The sequence below is a fragment of the Nannobrachium achirus genome (assembly GCF_963921795.1).
Source record: "Nannobrachium achirus genome assembly, chromosome: 11".
NCBI classification, from domain to species: Eukaryota; Metazoa; Chordata; class Actinopteri; order Myctophiformes; family Myctophidae; genus Nannobrachium; species Nannobrachium achirus.
This window is the reverse complement of record NC_137820.1, coordinates 60071973-60091845: the sequence shown is the minus strand read 5'-3', so window position 1 is coordinate 60091845 and position 19873 is coordinate 60071973. Positions and strand designations below refer to the sequence as shown.

Below are 19873 nucleotides of genomic sequence, written 5' to 3'. Positions count from 1 at the left end.
ATACTACTATACTACAAACAATAAATAACACTAACTCTCACATTTAATGTCAAAACTAGGAAACACTTTTGGAAGCATGTATACTATGTATTAGTATTTTAATCACTTAAATAACCACAAAGTAGTCAAGTTATCCTGTAAGCAAGATCTACTAGCCCTATAGGCACTTGTTGTCTTATGTATGCACTGTTCGTTGCCATATTCTGACTCCTCTGGAAGAAACTTATACGGATTGTCACATTCCTTAAGAAGTTGACATGGTCCACAGACAGTAATACATTTACATACAGAGAGCAGCAGATATGAATGACCTTCATGAGACCGTCTAGGCTAGATAAACATTCATTCAGGTTTCAGCCCCAGCTCATGGCTACCATACCCTCTTCTTTTCTCATCCAGACCATAAAGGTAAATGGACTGCATCTATCCACAAGTTTCCAACGCCCCATAGTGCATTGCGCAGACGCCGTACTGAGCTTCCGGCGCCGCAGCCAAGTGTGATTTACAAGCTCACAATGGGTTGCATCTGCGACGCGACGTGAGCTTGTATGTCTGCTGTTAAACCGGAAGTGTGGTCCAAACAGGTCCAAATAATCTCCAGTAAACTCCCGCGGAAACAGGTGGATATAGCGCTTTACAATGTACTTAAATTCAAACATTTACTCTCACACTGATGGAAACCATGGCAAGGCACCAACCTGCTCATCGGGTGCAATTAGGGGTTCAGTGTCTTGCTCAAGGACACTTTGATACCAACTCCGGGGGAACCCAGGTTTTGAACTAGGAACGTTCCATTTCCCAAGCTGCCCTCTACCTCCTGAGCCACTGCTGCCCAATGATGTGTTATTATGCTCTAAGACAGTGGTTGTCAAACATTTTTATTTCAATAACCTCCATAACTCTGAGAGGGTACAATGTAACCACATTATGTTTCCATTAGGTTCTATGTGCACACTTCCAGAGTTACAGACATATAAGGGTCCATTTAGACTCCCTCTGTGGACCCCAATTTTGATAACCAGTGCTCTAAGAAAGTTGGTCATTTGGGGCAGATGTTCTTTTAAATGGTTGCTGTCATACAGTACACTTTAAAACTGCCATCTACAATGGACAAGACTTCTCAGATTTTGGTCTTGGCAAAAAGACTACTTTCCATAAGCTTGTAAATGGAGACCCTGTTCTCCATCCATAAGGCAATGGATGGCCGTAACTGAGAGACCACCTGGGACACTGAAGGTCCCACGTCCGATTACTGGCCCCAGCTATGTGGTGTGAATGAGCAGGGGTGTAGCTGTGGAGTTAACCAGGTCTCCTCTTTGTGCCAACACATTCACTGTCCCAAACCAGACTGGTGATTGATCACCTTGGGTGCCAAAGTAATGGCTCATATATTCAAACAATCATGCAATGTAACTCCTTCTGTAACTCTGGGAGTGTGAAAATGGAACCTAATGGACACATAATGTGGTTACATTTGTACCCTCTCAGAGTTATAGAGGTTCTTGAAACTACACATTTTGAGAACCACTCGTTTATTTAGAGCATACTATCAGGGAAGGAATTTCAGGGAGGCCAAGAAGGCCATGGCTTTCATTGCACCTCGGTTTGGCCTTGTGCCCCTCCAAAAACTGGCATTCCCTGAGGCCCCAGCTGACTGTACCACTTTCTCCTCAGTCTCTTTCTTGTCATGTAGACACCAGTGTCTTTTGTCTACATTTTTAAAACCAATCCAGTATCTTTGCTTGGTGCAGAGCTGAGCATGGATCAAATTGTAAATAGCATAATGTATTTCTTTCATAGCAGATAGTCTACATATAAAATGTTTTATTTACCTCACAACAGGCTCAAAACGGACGCGTTTCGACCATCTAGGTCTTCAAACGCTGATGAAGACCTAGATGGTCGAAACGCGTCCGTTTTGAGCTTGTTGTAAGGTAAATAAAACTTTAAAAAAAAAGAAAAGGAGATTCCTTGAGTGCTGGCAACTTCTTCACCTCGCATGTTCTTTTGAGCCGTGCACCGAAAAGACTGTATCTAATTTGGATGAAAATGACCACCTCAGAATGAAATACTGTGGGTAAATTATACATTTCCTGAATCCTTGGGGTCTTGCCTGTATTCTAGTTGTTGTGTTTTGTGTCTCTGATGTTTCTTGATGCCACAGAACTAAAATAAAATATATGGTTTAGGCGGAAATTGTGGGAAAATCTGAGTTATTAAAGTTTTGAAGAGCTCCAGTGACCACTGTACTTATCATACATATTCACAAAAGGGCTTGAATTAAAGCTCAAAGTGTCCCCTTAAAAACAATACCAAACATATAATATAAAACCTTGCAATATGTCCTGAACATGAGCCAATAACAAGATATGCATGAATGAAAATCCGCCTATAGAGGAAAATAACAAAATGGCAACAAATATAAAAAGCTACTCCTATGGAAAGTCTATCATATTTTAATTTACTTATATTGACCCTAAAAACAATTTAGTATAGGTAAGGTTTTGCCCCCTCAGCGGTACCGATATCTCGTCCAGCCCAAGGACTAGATATACGAAGCGTTTGAAAATTCAAACTTCAAACGGGCATAAGTCATGACTCGTTTTGTTTGAAGACATGCAACTTGCTTACACGCGTGCCTTGACTCAAGCGGAAGACATCTGTGTCTTTGTTAAGTAAGCTCCGCCCTTAGATTTTCTGCCATTTTGAGCAGTTTGTAAAACACTTAAACCCGCTTTTATTCTGGGATTTTCGCGTCACGTGCACAGAACCTTTTTTACATGAACTTTGGACCGATATCTAAAGATCTGTCTGATCGGATTTTTTTTTTATTTGAAACATTCTTTTTTAATAATTCAATGAATAATGCAGTTTTATGCAAATTATTCTTCTGCCTCTAAAACATACACGTAAAGTCACATTTTCATGACGAAATAGTGTAGAGGGTTAGTTCAAATATCACTGAAACCAATCTTACCCCAAATGGCCAAAGGGGGGCGCTATATAATTTTGAGCAGTTTGTAAAACGCTTAAACCCGTTTTTTGCCTGGGACTTTTGAGCAATTTGCATGAAACATTCTACACGCAATCTAAGGACCTTTATCTAACATGCCTATGAAGTGCACAATTCTTTTTTAATAATATAAATAATAATAAATATAGCTGCAAGCAGTGATAAAGTGGCCAAAAACACCTCAAATCATGAACACAGCCTGTGATGTGCGTGAAATCTTGCAAGCACATTCCCACTAGGTCAAGGAACAGATGCCACCCTTCTCACATTGGCCTGTTATAGCGCCACCAGCGGGTCAACTTTTGGAACAAAATGCCTCAAATCATGCATACAGCGTCCGATGGCGTCAGTAACGTCAAAGAGAGCACTGCCTGCGATCTTGACATTTTGTACTTTTATAGCCATTGTTTTCTGGCTTGAAGCGAGCCCACAATTGTTTCGAAGGAACAATATTTTCTAGTTGGGGAACCCTGCTGTACATGATGTTTACATAACACTGGCATTGTTACAGATCAAAGTTCTGTGATCGGTCACAGGACCAATATGCATTTTTAAAGCGAGCGGTATGTAGGACCACTTTACATAATTTACTGATGATCAAGCACACACAAACACAGGTACAGTCTGTTTTCTCCTCACTTTAGTTTGTATTTTTTCTCTGCTGAACTCCCGAAAGGCCTGATGAAAAATGTAGAACTTTCTTTCTTTATTTCTTTCTTTCTTTCTTTCTTTCTTTCTTTCTTTCATTCTTTCTTTCTTTCCTCCTCTACAGTATTTCTCCATATCCTTTGTCCATCTGTCATCTGCCCCTCTCTTTGTCATGTCTGCGCCACTTATCTATTAATACCCTCCTCGTTCGTCCGTCTTCTTGTAACGTCACATCCTCTCTGACTGTACGTGGCATTAATGCATTACTCATAAAAGGATCTTAGAATAGGACTGCTGGATGATCTGAGACAGACATTTTTGCTTTCATTTGCTTAATCATTGTCAGTTGTAGCATTTATCAAATGCAATCAAATTCAAAATCAACTATCGCAAGCTGTGTTCATGAGTTGAGGTATTTTGTTCAAAACAGACCAATCCTGCAAAATGTGAAAGCCGATATTAGGCAATTAGGATGGAATATGAAATATCAGACAGATCTGTCGTGATCACATGACAATAGAGAAACTGTGTACTGTGGTTTGTTATAGCAACACCAAGAGGCTGATTTGTGAAAAAATGTGAAGTGGCATTTGTTCGCCTAGTGTGAATATATGGGCATAAAAGGGATTCTGTTAGTGTGACATCGCAGTGAAGCCAGAGCGTGATGTTAGAGCGGCAAACCCATTCTGTTAGAGTGGTTCCCCTGACATCACAGTGATGTCAGAGCGTGATGTCAGAGCGGCAAACCCATATTTGCCGCCCTGACTGTAAAAAAGTGTACACGTCCAGACGGAGTCAGCATGTGCCATTTCACATACCTGTATATGGATTTTCTGATTTGTTATAGGCCTACCTTTAAGTCTCCAAAAAATGTTTTCATAATCCCCCAAAAATTTGAACGAAATCACACAAGCGACTACACTAATACTGTAGATCTACAACCTGTCTCAGTGTGACCCTGGGACTCAGCACACCACATACAGTACAGAACATTGATTGATTGATCGATTAGTTTATTTTTCGTGTCCTGCACACAGAGTGCCCAACCCTCATGGGTTTAGAAGACACCATTTCAAGTTTACATTATGTTTTAAAATATAGTCATACATTGATTTTTATACATTTTCAGAATTATACAGAGTATTTTGTCTTCTCTCCCAAGCTTGACAAATACAATCTGACACAATAATCACTCCTTTGGCAAAACATATCTCAAGTTTTTCATAATCGTCTAGGTCAAGGAAATCATCATAGATGGAAGATTAACAAATACCTCTCTTATATCATTATATTTAGGACAATAAAACAAAAAGTGAACCTCATTTTCAATTTCCCCAAGTTCACAAAACAAACAACATCTCTCCTCCTCTGGGGTGGCATTGAACCTGCCTGTCTCCAGACAGCCGATTTCCATGTTATCCTCCCTTGGGATGGGTCTGTTATCACCCCTGTCATGCCTTGGCCAAGGCTCAGTAGTCGGACTACCAACTACCAGGAGCTGGTAGATCCGTTATCGCCCATAGACTTGTCATTGCAATGCGCATGCGCCAACGCACGTTCACAGGAACAATGTACTGGTCGCTCCCTCAGTGAGAATCGAACCCGGGCCATCGGATTACCAGTCCCCGCCGCTACCGACTGAGCTAACCAGGCAGCTGGCGGACTTTCTTTTTTTTTGCTTGGTTTTACACATGACTCGGTAACGGAACGCGACGCGGCGGTGAACAATACTATGCCTAACCCTAAACCTAACCCTAAACCTAACCCTAACCCTAACCCTAACCCTAACTCTAACCTTAACCTCAGTAAAACTATGGCTAAAACTAATGCTAAATAAAAATGTCGGAGCAGTGCATCCATCTCAGTAGCGTCCTCAGTAAGAACGCATGGCTAGAATTCCCAACCCTGTAGTCTCGAATCCCAGCGTGACTTCTTTTTTTCCCCTCGTGTGTTGGTGCATGCGCATTGCAATGACAAGACCAAGGCTGATATTAAGGCTGATATTGGGACTACCCAGCTCCTGGTAGTTGGTAGTCTGACTACTGAGCCTTGGCTAAGGCATGACAATATTGATAACAGTCCCATCCCAAGGATATGATAACGCATGTATCAGATGCTCCAGAGCTAATAGAGCTAATATGTTCCAGACCTTATTTGTGCACACAGAGATCGTTGTCTTTTACTTAAATTATACTTCACATAAGGTGGGTCTACAGTGTATATGTCCTTTAGGACTATGATTACCTCATTACTTCAGTCTATCAGCATCTGTGTGTGTGTGTGTGTGTGTGTGTGTGTGTGTGTGTGTGTGTGTGTGTGTGTGTGTGTGTGTGTGTGTGTGTGTGTGTGTGTGTGTTGTGGGGGGGGGGGGGGGTGTTTACAGCACGTCGCTATTCCAGGCCTCTCACTAGTGTTCAGTATTTTAGAGTCAAATGTTAAATCATAGTTTTAGTAACACTTGTTACTAATTTGTTTACCATATAGGCTACAATCATTAGTAAGCAGAGTTTGTGTGTGTGTGTGTGTGTGTGTGTGTGTGTGTGTGTGTGTGTGTGTGTGTGTGTGTGTGTGTGTGTGTGTGTGTGTGTGTGTGTGTGTGTGTGTGTGTGTGTGTGTGTGTGTGTGTGTGTGTGTGTGTGTGTGTGTGTGTGTGTGTGCGTGCGTGCGTGCGTGCGTGCGTGCGTGCGTGCGTGCGTGCGTGCGTGCGTGCGTGCGTGCGTGCGTGCGTGCGTGCGTGCGTGCGTGCGTGCGTGCGTGCGTGCGTGCGTGCGTGGCTAATGCCCTGCAGACCACCTGTGGTATCGCTGCTGTTCTTGTCTTCTATTCCTTGAGGTATCAATTAAACTCATTCTGCCACCAAAGCACCTTGGTGTGAGAGTTGCAGACCTTAAATCCTGTACGCATTTTGCGTAACAGGTACAGGTACAGTATACCTGACGTTTCTTTCTTTCTCTACTTTTAAATTGCTTTGGGAGCATCAAGGCGGCGTGTGGACCTTCTCTTTCTTTACAATATCGTCACTGTCGGGCAGAAACCTCGTATCTCCAAGTTTCAAATTTGTATGTTTTTTCGCAAAGTAAAGCCCTGCTTCATCAGACAAGGCTGTCGCACAAAATTAGTGAAAACAGCAGATCTACAAGCACACAACGCGTGCGAGGCGTTGTGTGCTTGTAGATCGGCTGTTTTCACTAGTTTAATTCATTTTTTTAAATGATAAAAACGAACGGTTTTGGACAAACAAGGTTTCCACCCGACATACACGGTAACAGAGCAGTGGCTCTCAAACAGTGTGCTGAAGCACCCTGGTGTCAAGTCCAGGTTTGCCTTGGGATTTTGTGACAACCTCACATTATTATTGCCATTTAATACAAAAAGTTATGAATAGTTTTTAAATGTCCTCTTTCAATACTTTGTGCACTCCTTTCCCAATACAGAGGCTATACTTTATTTGACCCACTTTCATTATAAACCATACATTTGACAAAAAAAATAGCATATCAGTGCGTTGTGAGCTTGTAGATGTGAGCTTGTAGAAGGTTCGTCTTGAGATTTTATCTTGTCCACTCGTTGCAAATCACTGCTCTAGTTTGCTCTAGCTAATTTACAGTACATTGAAATTCAGTGAAAACTGAAATGTTAATGTGCACTGTCCCTTCCTGGTAAATAAATACACAAAAATAAATGTTTATAATGCCCTATAGACATGGGATGAATAGATGAAATAGATTACCGACCGCATGTATGGCGCACATGGTTCATATGATCAGATTTTTGAGCTGGTTACAGTACTGTGCTCAATCGAAAACACCTTATTATTTCTACTTTTCTAATGATATATTCTGGGTGTGATTTTTTCCTGAGATATTAGAGAAACATACATGAATATATTGATCAAACACACAGTACTGGCCCTTGATGAAAATATTGATTTCTCAGCACATTGTAAAATCAGTCAATACATCCGTGCATTTCCAACGGCTGTGTTTTGCACTGGTATTATTAAAAATAGAACATAGTACATAAACACAGCAATAACATTTGTGGCTGGATTTGGTCATAAATACAGTGGACTCCATGTCTCTATCACTTCCTCTTCCTCTTATTGGAACACTGCCTCCTGTGTTTGTTGAACACAGATCACGCACCTGTAGCTGTAGTTTTTATAATGCTTACTGGTAAAGTTTACAACTGAGCACCTAAGTGTCTGTACACCTGACAGCACTATTTGATACATTGATCGACAGGTGCAGTATTTTGAAGTGCAGTGCCTTCAAGTCATCATGTTATATTTCTGTTTCTACCACTTTTTCTAGTCACGTGTTCAAATACTGGATTCTGATTGGCTAAATTCCGGAGGTTATGAGAGGACAACTGCCGCAAAGTTGTGTGTCCGAGATCAATGCGCCTCAGTGTACATCCGGGGACTTTCCCCCAACCAACAAATGAAGGTCGCAGTGGTCCTATGTTTACTAACGTGCGTACTATCGTCGCCGATTTATTTGGATCCAATGCAATCCGCCAACTTTAAAGCCCCTTTTCTCTGAACCTATGCCTTTCTGGAAGCGAACAGCCTCTATTTACGGCCGGAACGGTGCTTTTAACTGACGTTAGCTTAGCTGTAAGCTAGACGCATGGATTAGTATGGAGTTGGCGCCATCTGTTGGTGAGTAGAAGATGTTGTTGGTGGAACTATCTGCTGTCTCGCGGAAGTTTTATAGGCAATAATGATTGTAACTTAACTCATCTAGTGCCGTTTGCGTGATGTCACGCAATAAGTACTAGAGTACTTACAGTGCCGAATGCGTGATGTCGCGCAAAAAGTAATAAATTACTGTAACGTTGAGTACATTACCGAGTAGAATGGCCGGATGTCCGGAGACGAAAATCCGCGCTGATTTGTCATCATCACGGCTCCACGAGCACACAATAGTCATCCCATAACATTGAGGTGGACGGCCGATCTCATCTTTAATGTCCATTATCTCAAAACAACACTTTAGAAGCGAAGATGGAGGCAGATGCTCGCTTATATAACACATGTATAAACGCTCCATTGCAATCCAGCATGGCACCACGTAAACAATGATCGGTTCCGGCGCACGACCCGATGACGTCAGACCGGAAGTGATCACGCTGTGGCACTTCTGGCTTTCAAAATAAGAGAGTGCAAGCGGATGGAGCCTGCGTGAGGCACTCTGGACATCATTGCGACCGAAAATCGCGGGCACAAAATGAGTTAAGATCCTTGCAAGTTACAACTATGTGTTTTCTTTCATGTATAAGGGAAAAAGTGGTAGAAAAGCTATTTACCACTCGGGGTCGGACATTATGCTCTCATAATGTCCTGAGTGAGGGTGTTATCGGACTCGGCTGCGCCTCGTCCGATAACACCCTCACTGCGGACATTATGAGAGCATAATGTCCTCTCACTCGGGGTAAATTGCTTACGTCTAATGTAACAAAGTGTGTTTAGTATTTTGCAAAGTGTGAGGATGAGAATGTGCTAATAATAGTTGTGCAGATTTGAGCTGAGGTTTTGCTCCTTGGGTCTATTTCCCTGTGTGTTGTTTGACATACTAATGTCAAAATTATATAAAAAAAAAGCAAAAAAAACCTATTATAGTCTCTTCTTCTTCTTTCGTGTATCATCGTCCTTGATGATTGGTTGACGACATTTTATATCACAAGATTTCTTATTACTTGGGGAGGCCATGAGGTGGCTGTCGTCTTCTCCCCCTTGCTGAGGTCGGCCTATAGGGTTTGAACCACAACCCCTCACCTTCCACATGAAGGGCACAAGCACTAACCACTACACCAACGTCGCGCCCTAGTAATAGCCTCTAATTAACCCTATAAAAGTCTCTAATTTCATTCTTTATTATGAATAATTGGAACAAGTGGCCAGTGTGTCAGTCTAAATACACTCTCTCTCTCTCTCTCTCTCTCTCTCTCTCTCTCTCTCTCTCTCTCTCTCTCTCTCTCTTTCTCTCTCCCGCACTCTCTTTCTGTCCTTCTTCTTCCCATCCTACTCCCCCCTCCCTCCTCCCATCCACCCCTTGCCCCCCTCTTTCCATCTCCCCATCCAGGAACTCTAAACTAGAGTCCTAGCAGGGCAAGCTAATGAGAAGGTTGCATTGTGCTCCCTTCAAAAGTCATATGTTGTCATCTTCAGTGTGTGTACGCACGCACGCACGCACGCACGCACGCACGCACGCACGCACACACACACACACACACATACAAACTTTCATTCATATGCACCTACTATGGTATAGTAATATTACAAATGAGGTTACCATTTGCGCGCGCACACACACACACGCACGCACGCACGCACGCACACACACACACACACACACACACACACACACACACACACACACACACACACACACACACACACACACACACACACACACACACACTGGCACTTTACACTATAGTCTGAATAGAAGGCTGTGATTTGCATCTAGGCCAAGGCTGCACCACTGTCAGCTCGCTCTCCCAGGACTGCAAGGCTGGTTATACTTTGTGTCTCTGCAATTATGCAGTTGGAATCTTTCACTATATGGCTCCAGAATATATATGGTGACATTTTATATGCTTTTTCTTTTCTGTCTTGGAAAAGGACATGGCAAGAGATATAAAGAAAGTGTCTGGAAGACTCAGTACTTTTTTCCCCCCTTTTTTTTTGCAGTGGCATGAATAGTAGAATCTTGCAACAAAGCATAGGTGCACCTGTAACAATATACTTATCGCGCAAGTGTTGTCCATGGTGGTATTGGTGTTTAAAGGGAAATTTCTTTCTTCATCACAGAACAATGTGATTTAGATTTAGATCAATAATATAGAGTCATTAAAACATACAGTATGACACCAAATAATTGACATTAAATAATTGAGTCAATCAACGGTTTGAAACATTTGAATTGCATTCGTAAATTTCTCTTTTCTCCAGGGACTCATTTTGGTTAGACTAGTCCGGGGGTCAGCAACCCGCGGCTCTTTAGCCGCATGCGGCTCTTTAGCATCACCCTAGTGGCTCCCTGGAGCTTTTTCAAAAATGTATTAAGGGAAAAAGATAAGGGGGAAAATATATATTTTTTGTTTTAATATGGTTACTGTAGGAGGACAAACATGACACAAACATTCTTAACGCTTTCCAATGCTGTAAAAATGTGTAAAATAAATATTAAATGTAATGCTCATTATGTATTTGTAGCCTACTTAGTCATTTTGACAGTAGGCTAATATAGCTAATATAGACTTTTAACATATTGTCACTGTCGGGCAGAAACCTTAGGCCTATCTCCAAGTTTCAAATTTGTATGTTTTTTTTCCCCTCAAAGTAAAGTCCTGCTTCATCAACTGACGCACAAAAGTAGTGAAAACAGCCGATCTACAAGCACACAACGCCTCGCGGTGCGAGGCGTTGTGTGCTTGTAGATCGGCTGTTTTCACTAGTTTAGTTCATTTTGTAAATGATAAATACAAAACGTAGTTTTGGACATACAAGGTTTCCACCCGACAACGACAATATATAAGGCTTTTATATTTTTTTGCGGCTCCAGAAAGATTTGTTTTTAGTTTTTTTGGTCCAATATGGCTCTTTCAACATTTTGGGTTGCCGACCCCTGGACTAGTCAAACCAACCCATTATGAACTTTGATTAAAAATAAATGCAATGATATTTAGTGTGTTGGATTATCTCAAGCAAGTTTCAAAATGTAATTTCCAGGTAGATTTTCATACTGTATTGATACTAAGTAATAAGACATCAAAAGATGCCCAACACCATCCCAGGAGGAAAGGTCATGAGGTCATTCAAATGTTTAGAGTTCATGGTCAGGCCATTGAATTTTGAGAACCTGTGTCAGATGCAAATATTGCATTATGCGTTGGCGATAGAGGAAAGGTCATGGGGTCACCAAAATCAGTATAGTTCATTCTCTGGGGAGCACGGATGCGCACAGTAAGATGCATGTTGATCACCACCGTTAGATTTAGCAACATATTATTTGAAAATGGAAATCAGGCAGGCAGGAGCCCCTGTGAATGTACATTTGGACCAAATGGGGTGATTACATCGAAAAATGGCAAAGATGGTTCAGAAACACCAACAGCCCATCAGGCAAAACAGCACATTTTGTGCAAGTGTGAGAGCGGACCTGCGTGCATAACCGGGTAATCAAATAATGGATCACGTGAAAAAATACAGTTTCTTCTGTATTTGCCATTGTCCACCGTTCCTATCACATGTACTGGGCTGGCACCAAAACAGGAAGGAGTGGTGTGACTTTGCCCCTTGTGCTGAAAAGTTGAGAATATATCCACCTCTTTCCGCGGGAGTTTGCTGGAGGCGACTGGAGATTATTTGGACCACACTTCCGGTTTAACAGCAGACATACAAGCTCACGTCGCGTCGCAGATGCATCCTGTTGTGAGCTTGTAAATCACACTCGGCTGCGGCGCCGGAAGCTTGGTACAGCGTCTGCGCAATGCACTATGGGGCGTTGGAAACTCGTGGGTATATTTTTTTACTTTATGCACATCTAATGACCGCTAGAGAAATGCAATACGCGGGGCAAAAAGTGATTCCGTTTTGCTGACGATATAGTTAAGCAACATGTCTCGGCGTGATAGTCTCCTTGGCCAGTGATTCTCACACTCTTAAATATCAAAGACCTGTACGGATACATTCGGAACCCCCTCAAGGAACCCTGAGGGTCCCTGGGCCCCACTTTGAGAACCACTGCCCTAGGCAATAGAGTCGTTTTTTAGATAATTCTGTTTGGCTCCAAAGGACAGCTGGACGGATGACCACCAGAGCTACCCTTGGATCGCTGGCATTAGCAGGCCTAACAATAGTCATTAATCACTGCAATAAGTGGTTCCAAAATAGATCAAAGGTGCATGTCTCTATGGACTCTTTTGTTTGAGTTTATGATGAATGTTCTGTAGGAGAAAGTCTCATGCCTGATCACTCACTGTGCACCGAGCACTGTCAGTGAGTGCCCATGGTAGGAGGAAGTGTTACGCCCAGGGGTGTCGCACCAAATGCTGGGCCCCGGGTACAAGGATTCACTGTGGGGCCCCTGTGCTTTAACTATTGAAAAATAGCAGATATACAAGCTCACAGCGCGGCACCGAGTGCCGCGCTGCGAGCTTGTAGATCTGCTATTTTTGAAAAATCATGAAAATCTTTGAATATTTCAAATCCTTCTAAGGTTTTTTGAAAAATATGTTTCGATGTCAGTGGAGCTCAAACCTTTTCATGTGAAGGACCCCCAAAATGGTATGTATTTGGCCACGGACCCGCATCTCAAAATATTTAGTTCCAGGGACCCCCCAGAAGCAAAATTTGAGTTACAAATGTTCGTTTAAAAAATACATATATTCAAAGATTTGCACACATTTTCACGACTTTTCAAAAATAGCAGATCTACAAGCTCGCAGCGCGGCACTCGGTGCCGCGCTGTGAGCTTGTATATCTGCTATTTTTCAATAGCTAAAGTATAAAATAATTAAGGCCTCCCCAAGACCTTGGGCCCTAGTAACTCAGTCCCACTTTCCTACCCCTTGTGACGCCCCTGGTTACGCCCCAGCTATTCCCTGTTCTACCCACAGTTTGCCCTATCTACATAATAGTTTGCAAACCTCTATGACCTTATTTCCTGTCTCTCTTGTATACCCAGAGCAGGTGAAACTAAGATCACCTCCATTCTGCTCCCGAGAGCCAGTTCAGTCTGGCACATCCTCAGTCCATGGCCAGGGGGTCAGCTAGCTTCACTAACATCCCACCCTATTACAATTCCCATTACACACAATGTTCTTCTCTTTCTAAACTTAAGAATTCACAAACTAGTGCATAGTATAGCTTCCAAGGTCTCTGCAGACACGGGCAGCTTTTTTTTAAACAAAGAAGGGTCACTCGTTTATCCAAACTTACTGGCAAAACTTTGGTTTTGTTATTTTGTCGGCAGCTTAAAAAAACAAGTTCACAAAGGAAATTTGCACCGAAAATGTTGTAGCTGCCTGTTAAGGTCTAATGTGCCGACAGAACAGTATTGAATTAGCATTAGATATAGTCAGCTGGATGCAATCACAATGCTCTACTGTAGATGCTTTTAGACGTATTTTCTGTGATTTACATTTTACTGTTCTTATCAGTAGTACATAGTACATACTAGTACATAGTGAAGAAATAAGTTATTTCCATTGATTCAATATCAAATTCTATGTGTCGATTTCAACTAAACTAAATGTAGTTCTGCTGAGTTGGAACAACAGATAATGATTACTGTATGTTATTTGCAGCCTTGGCACTGAGGAACACATTGATTCTATTTTTGGTGAAATGTTTTGGACACTCACTGGACTGGTTTGAGATTCATCATACTGAGGCTAGAATTAGCGGTATAAAAATGTGGTGAAGGAAATGCTTATGTAACATCTAGCTCAGTAAAAATAAGTAAAACGGACACGTAAGGCACACGCATCAATCGTCTTTTCCTTCTCAACCCTGAAACCCTCACTGGACTGAAATTGATATACAGTATACTGTATGTATATTTTAAGAGGGAAATACATAAATCAACTGACCAATAACTCCCTATAAACTCCTCTCCTGTCTTCTAGAAGACTCTTGCAGCCTCATCCACGCAAACCAATAATATACACATTTATTTCAGGTTAATAAAGAACAAAGTAAAGCAAACATTTGAGTGCATATATTAGCGGGAGCACAGCAGTTGCCTCGGGAGGTTTCATTATTATTACGAAAGCAGCTGGTTGTCTGTCAGTCTCCCACTGTGATTCTGCTGTCTCGGCACCACCTGTGATTGGAGCAGAGACCCTTCTGCCATGCAGCTCGCCCATACACTGGAGGAAGATTAAGGCTCACAAGTGCACACAAGAATACACACACACGCGCATGCACATCCTCTGTCCTGGCTGTCAATCTGTGGAATGACCTCTCCGTCAGGACTGCAGTGCAGACTCACTCCTCACTCACTCATTTCCTCTGCGGTCTGAAAACTCACTTCTTCGGACTCTACCTCACCACGCGTCCACGTTTTTCCCAATGACCCTAAGCCAGGGGTCTTCAACGTTTTGAGGCCAAGGACCCCTTAGAGGAGAGAGAGATGAAGCAGGGACCCCACAACCTTTTCATAGATTCCATATAGTTATTCGTCAGTGTATTTTGGATTCATGTTAATGTGGGTTTTCAGATATTTCACCACTTGAACTGTCAATAATTAATACACTTGACCTTTCACTGTACTTAGTCTACTCTTTTTCCCCTCCAAAAATAGCAGATCTACAAGCTGACGCTGCGAGGCGTTGTAGATCAGCTATTTTTGACGCTAGGGTTCAAGTAATTAATATAAAAAAGGAGGAAAAAAACAAGTTTCTATCACATAAAGATTTAGAGGACCCCCTGTAATAACTCTGAGGACCCCCTAGGGGTCCCGGACCCCCTGTTGAAGACCCTTGCCCTAAGCGCAATGGTGGTGGCGCGGGGGGCTGCAAGGGAAAGGAGCGCTTGTTTTCGGTGATGACTACGGAGGCGCGCCGTCTCAGGCGACCATGAGCCACACGAGACACCGCCGAGCGAGTCGCCGTGTCGAGCATTGCGACGGTCGCATGAGCCGACTCAGTGCCGTTACCGAGTTGTGTACTGTTATGGACAGAATAGTAAATCTTCGTCCCCCGACTTTCGACACCTCCACCCGGTCATAGTGAATACAGCAAAGCGCTCCCTACCTCCTTGCCCACCACTGGCCCCCACTGTTGTGCTTAGGTTCCTTGGGAAACGCCAGGTTGCCTACCTCACACCCCTAGTACTCCCCATTCCTTGTATTATTATTACGGTATTATTATTATTCAGTATGCTATGTGTTTTATTTAGATATATTGTTGCCTGACTGCACATATAATAGTAAGCATGTTATTTAGATAGCATGTTTGTTTTTGGTTTGATGTTTACTGGTATGCTAGTTACTTTACAGCACTTAATTGTTTTCTTTGCACTCTACAGACCATTTACCCTGTCTGTCATATATTGACCTGGGTGCACACCATTTAATCTGATTTTGCACTTTGTATGTCAATCTGAATCTTTCTAAATGCGTGAGTGCATGCACCAGGCTTCTTGCTCTCTCTCTCTCTCTCTCTCTCTCTCTCTTTTTCTCTCTCTCTCTCTTAGAAGTACCAAGTCACATGATACACATACTGTACACAGACAAGTATCACGGCCTAATGGCGAGTGGCGACCGCCAGGTCGTGTGTGTGTGTGTGTGTGTGTGTGTGTGTGTGTGTGTGTGTGTGTGTGTGTGTGTGTGTGTTTGTGTGTGTGTGTGTGTGGGTGAACGCCACAGCCAGTCAGTGTTGTGTCTGCGTGACTCACAGACTCACTCACGGACATGAGTTGCAGGTTTTCATAGTAACTGCGATCTGACGGTCGCAATGACACTGACACACCCACTGACATGAATGTTACACACACACACACACACACACACACACACACACACACACACACACACACACACACACACACGTGTGTGTGTGTGAAAGAAAACACTCACTGGATAAAAATTAAACAGATGCTGCCTGTCTCAACACCCCCGCCAGCCCTCCCACCGTCGCCCCCTCCTCTCCCCACAACAGCAGGTAAGCAGCCCCCCTTCAGCCTCCTAGCAGCTGTTCTGACGGAGGGGAGACCACTGGGGTGTTTAGGCCCTGGCCGCCCGCCAGATACACACCACGGTTCTGAGCACAGCGGAATGGAACACATCAGCACGACTGGTTTCAACGCTGCCTTCCACACACTCTCTCTCTCTCACACACACACGCATACACACACACACACACACACACACACACACACACACACACACACACACACACACACACACACTCATGACATGACGTTCCCATGTGTAGTACAGATTACATGTATTGTACATGCAGGTGGGAGGAGCACGCTGCGTGCGGTGGCATTAAGTGCGGCGATGATGTTTGGCAGATGTTAATGACAGCCATCTGGTTCCGTCATATTCCCCACCAAGCCCTCCCTCCTCCTCATATCTAGTTAGCACTCGTATAAACTCTGGGATCCGCCGGCGAGCTTTCAGCCAACGCATGATCCACGATAGAAGCTCACTCAGCAGCCTCTACTTAATAACCACTTAAACCCATGTACTCAGTTGACTGGGGTCCCCCAAGGCTGAAGGCTCTATACTTGGTCTGCTCCTCTTATCCCCCATGCACCAAATCACTTTGTCACAACAGCTCACAACGCATCACGTTGTGACACATTTTGAGCTTGTAGATCTGCTATTTTCACAGAATGTTTGCTGTTCATGTTCATGTGGGCACGAAGAAAAGCTGGATCACCAGCCACCAGACAACCAGGCAAACCTAATGAACTGGTGGGTGTGGCCACATAAAAACCCAATTTGAACACTTTCTGTACACTTCTTTTTTTTAAGAATCTTCCTCCTAGTATACTCACCAGTAAGACTCCCTAATCGGGAGATAAGCGACCGTAGGTGGCTTATCTCCACAAATAGGGCAAAAATGTGTTTTTCCAAAATCTTCCTGATCCATGTTGATGACATGAGTGTAGACATGCTGTGTAGTGATATTCGTGATTTTAGGGCAAAAACTGTAGGAGCAGTGTCCCAAAATGTGTTTTAAAAATCGGCCTGAAGGTGGCGCTAGAATAGGGCCATGTGAGAAATGAGGGGTGGGGTCTCCGCGTTGCCTTGGCGGACGAATAGGTACCAGCCCCGGCTCTCCCGGACGCTCCTAGCCCGAGTTACGGCATTTTATGTGCGCTGCAGTGGCAGGGGGTCCTCCACTGGGGGCGCCACCACTTTTGCATCCGTTCTGGAGCACCAGGAGTCGGTGGTCCCCGGGAATTCCCCGTGAGCAGCCCCGTTGGGGTGGTCATTTGGTCATTTTTGCACATTTGGTCATTTTTTACATCTGGGGGTCCTTGGAGGTTGTAGTTTGGCAGGCAAGGAGTGTGTGTGTGTGTGTGTGTGTGTGTGTGTGTGTAAAATCTGGCATGGATCGGGTCAACGGGTGCGGAGATATAAGCAGGGAAAAAGTGTGACGTGTGACGTGTGAGCACATTTGGGCATTTTTTACATCTGGGGGTCCCCCAGGAACCTGGGGGTCCCTGGGGCTCCGGGGGTCCTTGGAGGTTGTAGTTTGGCAGTCAAGGAGTGTGTGTGCAAAATGTGGCATGGATCGGGGCAACGGTTGTGGAGATATGAGCAGGGCAAAAGTGTGACGTGTGACGTGTGACTCACTCACTCACAGACAGCCGGTGGAGGTTTTGGTAGTAAATGCGACCTACGGTCGCAATAATACCTGATCATCATGTTTTAGGTGGGGGAAAAATCATGGCCTTAAAATGTAAAAGTTTGAGAACCTCTGGTTCAGTACTCCAGCTGCACTGATGCAGAGAGCAGAGAGCTGCAGAGCAGTGGATCATGGGCTCTCCACTACCACGCCTGAGTGATATCCACTCCAAGATCTTCAGAGAGCCCTCACACCCTGGACACCACCCTTCCATCTTATACTAGCCTGCATGACCAGCCTGCCCACAATGATCAGCCTGCCCAAGAGCTTTCTCCCAAAAGCTCTGAAAGCTCTGTTGGATTCATAACTCCATGCACGCACACACGCACGCACGCACGCACGCACGCACGCACGCTTGTAGATCTGCTTGTAGATCTGCTATTTTAAAACATTTTGTACTTTTACTTTTGGTACTTTAAGTACAATTTGATGCCAACACTTCCTTTACTCAAGTACATTTCGAATTCCAGACTTTTACTTGTAAGGCTGCACTCGCACCAAGTACCTATTAGAGTGGATTCCCCATTCCGCCAATGCATTTCAATGAGAATGGTGTGTTTTTTTGCAGAAATCCTCTACTGGCATGAAACTGCTCCATTCCCATTGAAATGCATTGGTGTGGGTGCACCCTAACAGAGTATTTCTACATTGCAGTATTGATACTTTTACTACTCTGGGGACCCCTTACTACAGGGGGTCCTCCAAATCGTGATAGAAACTTTTTTTCTCCTTTTTTATATTAACCACTTAGTGTCCATATTCTGAGAACATTAGCCTCACGCTGCGAGGCGTTGTGAGCTTGTAGATTGGCTATTTTTGGCAAAGAGCTTTGGTGTAGAGGGGAAAAAGAGCAGACAAAGTACAGAGTGAAAGGTCAAGTTTATTAAGTATTAACGGTTCAAGTGGTTAAATATTTTATAAATATAAAACACAAATTGACAAAATACACTGATGATCGTGCTGTCAAACAATGAAACTATATGGAATCTATGAAAAGGTTGTGGGGGTCTCTGCTTCATCTCTCTCTCAACTAAGGGGTCCTTGGCCTGAAAACGTTGAAGACCCCTGATGTAATGTAAAAGGTGTCCTCTCATCCGTCCCTGTCCTTTCTTTGCCCTCCTCTCTGCAGGTCGTGGGATGAGTTCCACGACTGTGCCAACGTGGCCATGGCCGGATGTCCGGAGGAAGCGGCGACCGTCTGGGAGTCTCTGCGGCAGGAGTCTAAGAAGATGCAGTTCTCTGGGAACCTGTACGACATGTGCTCCAAGCGCAGCAGCCAACCGGGGGCGTCCGCCGTGCCCCACGTACCCCCACCCGGCAAGGAGGACATCAACCAGGAGTCCCTACGAGGGCACGCTGCCCGTTTGCACGGCCCCGGCTCACACTTCCTCCTGGTTTTACTTCTCCCTCTGCTGTTTCTGATGTCGTGGATATAGTTGTTGCCACACAGACAGGAACGGGTGTAGAAGACTTGTGAACTCTGTATATATTTTTCCTCCAGTCTTTTTTTCTCTACTCAAGCCAGGAGTTGAATATTTCTAACTGCATGTTCAGAAGCCCCAAAGTCATTTTTGATAATGTAACTTTTACCTGGGTGTGCTCTTTCATACATATTCTTTGACTTGTATTTGTTTGTTTGTTTGTCTATCTATCTATCTATCTATCTATCTATCTATCTATCTATCTATTAGGGCATTAACGACTTGTGATTTTTGCAAGTCGACTCGACTCAGTAAAAAGTTGAGTTGAAGTCGACTTTATCGTTTGATGACGTCATCACATCACACACGACCCCCCCAATTATTTTGGGGGGTCCCCAGATGATTAACTTAATGT

At 43.7% G+C, this 19873-nt stretch overlaps 1 protein-coding gene across 1 annotated transcript in view; it reads left to right on the top strand.

Annotated features, from left to right (window-relative positions):
* Positions 1-19473, top strand: part of nrn1la (neuritin 1-like a) — a gene marked incomplete at both ends in the record, with an annotated part of 74446 nt that extends 54973 nt beyond the window's left edge. The window contains one exon of the mRNA XM_080737232.1: positions 19167-19473. Coding sequence (XP_080593358.1) covers positions 19167-19473 — 307 coding nt within the window. The remainder of the gene's footprint in view (positions 1-19166) is intronic.
* Between the last annotated feature and the right edge of the window lie 400 nt (positions 19474-19873).